Source organism: Otolemur garnettii, unplaced genomic scaffold (assembly GCF_000181295.1).
Source record: "Otolemur garnettii isolate 467f Iridium unplaced genomic scaffold, OtoGar3 scaffold00116, whole genome shotgun sequence".
Classification (NCBI taxonomy): Eukaryota; Metazoa; Chordata; class Mammalia; order Primates; family Galagidae; genus Otolemur; species Otolemur garnettii.
The window spans coordinates 5586449-5592725 of record NW_003852511.1 but is presented as its reverse complement, the minus strand read 5'-3'; the positions used below and the strand labels follow the sequence as shown (position 1 = coordinate 5592725).

The 6277-nt window shown below is 44.4% G+C and overlaps 1 protein-coding gene across 4 annotated transcripts in view; it reads left to right on the top strand.

Annotated features, from left to right (window-relative positions):
- The window catches only part of PRR14L (proline rich 14 like), a 78117-nt gene that overhangs the window by 45052 nt on the left and 26788 nt on the right, over positions 1-6277 (top strand). For all 4 annotated transcript variants that reach the window (XM_023517683.1, XM_023517682.1, XM_023517684.1 and 1 more), the window contains 3 exons: positions 3282-3353; positions 3931-4102; positions 5519-5625. In XM_023517683.1, coding sequence (XP_023373451.1) covers positions 3282-3353; positions 3931-4102; positions 5519-5625 — 351 coding nt within the window. The remainder of the gene's footprint in view (positions 1-3281; positions 3354-3930; positions 4103-5518; positions 5626-6277) is intronic.

Below are 6277 nucleotides of genomic sequence, written 5' to 3'. Positions count from 1 at the left end.
GAGCCGAATCATTCTTTTTTTAATTTTTTTTCAGACCTGTTGCCCAGGCTGTATTTGAACTCCTAGACTCAAGCAATCCTCCTCCTGCCTCAGCCTTCCAAGTGACTGAGACTATAGACACATGGCTACTAATCCTGGTTTAGAATTATGCTGTATCATTAAAAAGCTACTTATGCATATTGTGTAGTGCTCTGAGCATCTTAGCAGAAAACTAAAAGGATTTCAGAAAAGTACCCTAGAACCTGACCATTCATTACTGATTGAAATTGAAAGATGAATTACTATTCACTTTTTGTAAGGCAGCCATAAAAATAAATTATAATTAATCAGATTATTTTAAATGATGGTACACTGCTTTTATTGTCTGGTTTGTTGATATGCCTCTAAAAATCTCATGATTGTTGTGCACAGCTTTAAATTATACTGCTTTCTTTAAACTATATTCCTAAATTTAGTGTAGATGGTAGATATTTCACCCTGTGAAAGTGTTATCCTTGCCCCTTTTTCCTCTTCCAGAACTGTTTCTTACTTGACTTTTCTGTTTCTTTATGTAGAATTTTTTTTTAATCCCTTCCTATGTCTGGGTTTCATTTTATTTAAATTCAAGTGGAAGCTGGAGGTAAAGGGCCCTTTGTAGGGAATTTTTTGTCTCATTGGCTTTAAAAGTGCCTGGGCTCAAAGTTTAGAGAGGCTGCTGTTTTTCTGAACATACTTAGAATGTTTTCTGGCAAGATAGATTGGGTAGCTCCAGAAAACAAGATTTAGCAAGGATTTATTATAATTTCCATAGAATTTTCTCTCTCTCTTTTTTTTTTTTTTAGTTGAGACAGAGTCTTACTATGTTGCCCTCAGTAGAGTACTATGGTGTCACAGCTCACAGCAACCTCAAACTCTTTTGTGCTTAAGTGATTCTCTTGCCTCAGCCTCCCAAGCAGCTAGGACTACAGGTACCCACCACAACTCTTGGTTATTATTTTTTTTTAAGAGACAGGGTCTTGGCTCAGCGCCTGTGGCTCAGGCGGCTAGGGCACCAGCCACATACACCTGGGATGGCAGGTTCGGGTCCCCAGCCCCAGCCCGCCAAACAACAATGATGGCTGCGGCCAGAAAATGGCCAGGCGTTGTGGCGGGTGCCTGTAGTCCCAGCTACTTGGGAGGCTGAGGCAGGAGACTCGCTTGAGCCCAGGAGTTGGAGGTTGTTGTGAGCTGTGATGCCATGGCACTCTATCCAGGGGGAAAGCTTGAGGCTCCGTCTCAAAAAAAAAAAAAGAGAGAGACAGGGTCTCACTTTATTGCCCTCCATAGAGTGCCGTGGCAGCATCACACAGCTCACAGCAACCTCCAGCTCCTGGGCTCAGGTGATTCTCTTGCCTCAGCCTCCCGAGTAGCTGGGACTATAGGTGCTCACCACAACGCCCAGCTGTTTTTTTGTTGCGGTTTAGCTGGGCCAGGTCTGAACCCGCCACCCTTGGCGTTTGGGGCCGGTACCCTACTAACTGAGCCACAAGTGCTGCCCTTGGTTATTTTTTTTTTGTTGCAATTGTCACTGATGTTTAGCTGGCCAGGCCAGGTTCAAACCTGACATCCTCAGTGCATGTGGTTGGCACTGTAACTACTGTGCTATGGGCACCGCCCCATAGAATTTTCTCATTTGAACCTTGTTCTTCAGCACTGTGCAATAGAGGTTGGGCTGAGCCCATAGCTCATACCTGTAATCCCAGTGCTTTGGGAGACCAAACTAGAAGGATTGTTTGAGGCTGGGAGTTCAAAACCAGCTTGTGCAAGAGTGAGATCCCCATCTTTACAAAAAATAGAAAAGGCTGGGTGCTATAACTCACACCTGAAATCCCAGCATTCTGGATTGCCTAAGCTCCTAGGTTCAAGACAGCCTGAGCCAGAGCGAGACCTCCTCTCTAAAAGTACCAGGCATTGTGGCAGCACCTGTAGTCTCAGCTAGTTGGGAGGCTGAGGCAAGAGAATCACATAGCCCAAGAGTTTTAGGTTGCTGTAAGCTATGACAACATGGCACTCTACCGAGGGTGACAAAGTGAGACTCTGTCTCTTAAAAAAAAAAAAAAAGAAAAATTAGCAGAGCATTGTGGCACACATCGGTGGTCCCAGTTACTTGGGACTTTGAGGCAGGGGTTTGAGGTTGCCACCAGGTACAATGATGCCATTGCACTCTACCCCAGGTGACAGAATGAAACCTTGTCTGAAAAATAAAAGTTGCCCTAACTGTGGACAGAGATGTTGTCAATAAACTTTTAAAAAAATACAGGTTGGGGGTGGTGCCTGTGGGTTAGTGGGTAGGGTGCCAGCCTCACATACTGAGGGTGGTGAGTTTGAACCCAGCCCAGGCCAAACTGCAAATAAAAATAAATAAAAAATAAACCCATTGGTTTATTGGGCGGCACCTGTGACTCAGTAGGGCACCGGCCCCATATACCAAGGGTGGTGGGTTCAAACCTGGCCTTGGCCAAACTACAACCAAAAAATATTCAGGCGGTGTGGCGGGCGCCTGTAGTCCGAGCTACTTAGGAGGCTAAGGCAAGAGAATCACGTAAGCCCAAGAGTTTGAGGTTGCTGTGAAGCCACAGCACTCTACCCAGGGAGACAAAGTGAGATTATCTCCAAAAAAAAATGCCTTGGCACCTGTGGCTTAAGCGGCTAAGGCATCAGAGCTGGTGGGTTCAAATCTAGCCCAGGCCTGCCAAACAACAGTGACAACTGCAACCAAAAAGTGGCCAGGTGTTGTGGCAGGGCCTATAGTCCCAGCTACTTGGGAGACTGAGGCAAGAGAATCACTTAAGCCCAGGAATTGGAGGTTGCTGTGAGCTGTGATGCCATGGTGCATTACCCAGGACGACAGCTTGATGCTCTGTCTCAAAAAAAAGAAAGAAAGAAAAGAATTAATATAGAGCTAGTAGTTTAATGTATTTTTATCTTTAAATTATTTTTTAGAAAATTTTTAATATATATATGTTCAACTTGATTAGAAGGAGGAGCTCAAAGTTACTGTTTTCTTTCCTTCTCTTACTGTCCTCTCTTTATTTCTCTAATTTTTTTCCATTTAAATTAGAAAACAATCTTCTTGTCAGCCTGCCCCAATACCATTCATGGCACATAAATGTAATTCTTCTGGTTGGATGCAAAGTAACTGACATTTCTTATCTTCCTGGGGCTCTAATAAAGGATTGTGTGCAAACACAATGGCATCAACACCTTTCCTGTGGTCCCTAACTGCCCTAACCTATTGCTTTTGTACTTTTACTTCACCTCAGCCACACCATATTACCATATGTGCCTCTCCCAGGCGTGGAAGCTTCATATAACACCAGAGGCAGTCAGATGAGGTAAGTACAAGGGGGTCGGGGGGGCGGTGTATGTGAGAGAGAATGCATGTGCATGTGTGTGAAGGTGACAGAGGTCAGGCATGGCACCACTTGACCTCTTGTCCTTGTAAACCTGATCCACGTCTCTCAGGTAAACATCACTGGGATTCACGTGTCTTCTGTTACAGCTAGCAATTAGGGACGTGTTATCAATACTATCTTTTTAATTTTTTTTAGGCAAAAATGACTAGCCAGTTTACTACACCAGAAGTCTCAAATTTTTTTGTCTCCTTGTTTAGCCAGCTTCAGTCTCAGATTGACCTCCTCTAAACACTGTTAATTTGTTTAGTTCAATATGTCTCTTCTTCCTACCAAAATCTGTTCCTTTTTACATTTTTTTTTTTTATAAAACTCCGTGCCAATGAAATGGATTGACCACATTCTTGTAGTTTTTTACATAGCTAAACACAAGTGATATCTAGAAGCAGCTAGAAAAGAAGTTGACTAGTGATGTCATTTCTGGAGAGAAGGAGTCTTCAACTCTTGTCTGGAGAAGTTGAAACCCTTCTCATATTTTTCTTTCTCTCTACGGTGCTAGGTTAGAACCTACATTCTCTGCCTTGGTACCAAGGTCTTGCTTGGTAACAGAATCAGCTGTGAGCAAGCTCCTGCTTTCAGCCTCTGACTTCCAAGTTCCTGGATTTGATGAGTTGGATGGTGTGACAGTAGCATGTCCCTGCCCACAGAGCAGCCCTCCAGAACAGAAAGAGGTAAGTGTGAATGAAGTGCTGGTGGGGTCAGGTGACAGGACATGGGAGGTGGCCATGACTGACTCCTTTCACATGACGGGTACAGACTGGCTTTACTTACCACCATCACCTTCCACTGAGTCCTAGAGAGTTTTTCTGCTTGGCCAGTGAAGGGTACACTGGATTCCTTGGGCTGCACTGTTTTACAGATCCGTTTTTCTTGCCAATGTTGCAGGAGTGTCCAACCTGTGGCTCTCAGGCTGCATGTAGATTATTTGAGGACTGTTTCTGTGGTATCAGATATCGTGAATATTATGCACAGACTTGTTTATTTTTGCTTATCAGTGTTTGTATATTTAATACGTAGCCCAAGACAACTCTTCAGGTATACAGCAGAGAAGAATAAAGGTTGTGTGCACCTGCAGTCCCTTCTACTTGGGAGGCTAAGGTGGGAATTGCTTGAGCCCAGGAATTTGAGACCAGCCTGGGCAATAAGGCCAGACCCTGTCTCAAAAAGAAAAGAAAAAAAAAGGGCAAATGTGGTGACTCAAGCTTATAATCCTAGCACTCTCGGAGGCTGAGGTGGGTGGATCACTTGAGCTCAGGAGTTTGAAACTAGCCTGAGCAAGAGTGAGACCCCTATCTCTACGTAGTTCTCCTTTGGGGCAATAACATGGAAAAGAAAAGCCCTCTTGGGGAATTGTACTATGTGAGTGGTTCCAGTAATAAATACAGTGTGGATTGAACATGTGATTTCTGCTAAATTAGGCTATGATCAATGAGGGAGTATGCTGTGATGAAGACAACCAAGATCAAAGTCCCAGCCCTCCTCACCGCCCTTTGGAATTGAGCCTTCATTCTTTGCTGAGGTTCAGGTTCCTCATCTGTATTATGGCCTTACAGATCCTCACCGTCTCACCTGCCTACCCTGTACAATTGATCAAAACTAGGTTGGGTTCCTTAAAGCTGAGCTTACCACACTGAGTCCTGGTTTGGGGCAAGGCAGGGTCGAAACACACAAGTACTTAACATTTTATTTATTTAAAAAAGAAAGAAAGAAAAAGAAAAGGGGCAGTGCCTGTGGTGGCTCAAAGGAGTAGGGTGCTGGCCCTGTATGCTGGAGGTGGCATGTTCAAACCCAGCCCTGGCCAAAAACTGCAAAAAAAAAAAAAAAAAAAAGAAACAGGAAAACCTTATCTGTGACCTTACCTTCATCTCCTGAGGCTGGGTGGTGGGCATCTGTAGTTTCAGCTGCTTGGGACGCTGAGACAAGGGGATTGCTTCAGCCCAAGAGTTAGAGGCTGCGGTGAGCTGTGATGCTATGGCACTCTATTGAGGGCAACAAAGTGGGACACTCTGTTCAAAAAAAAAAAAAGAAAGAAAGAAAACAAAACATCTCACAATTTGACCATCTTTCTTGTTAACCCCTAAAAATAGGCTGAGCCAGAGAAGAGGCCAAAGAAAGTCTCGCAGATTCGCATCCGGAAAACCATTCCTAGGCCAGATCCTAATCTTACTCCCATGGGCCTTCCTCGACCCAAAAGGTGAGCTGCTTCTCTAATGCAGACTACGTTCACTCACATCTTTTGAAGAATAGTTTCACAATGTAATTACCCTCTAAGTGGTTGGTCTTATATCTGAGCCATTTATACTTCTAGGAATTTCTCCTAAAGAATTAATTAGTAATGTTACTGGATATTTGTGGGTAAGGACATTTCAATGCATATTCATAATACTTTTGATTAAGCTTCTTATGCCAAATATTGTGCTTTCCCTTTGCAAACATAATCTTAGTTCATGCTCGAGTCACGCTGTGAGGTGAATGCTGTTGTCATCCCACATTTAGGTAAGGATATTAAGACTCAGTAATTTGAAACTTGTTTGGTCCAAAGCCTGGCTCTGTGGCTCACATCTGTAATCCTAGCACTGTGGGAGGCCGAGATGGGTAGATTGCCCGAGCTCACTGGTTTGAGACCAGACAGAGCTAGAGCGAGACCCCATGTCTAAAAATAGCCAGGCATTGGGCGGCACCTGTAGCTCAGTGAGTAGGGTGCCGGCCCCATATACTGAGGGTGGCGGGTTCAAACGCGGCCCCGTCCAAACTGCAACAAAAAATAGCCAGGTGTTGTGGTAGGCGCCTGTAGTCCCAGCTACTCAGGAGGCTGAGGCAAGAGAATCGCCTAAGCCCAAGAGCTG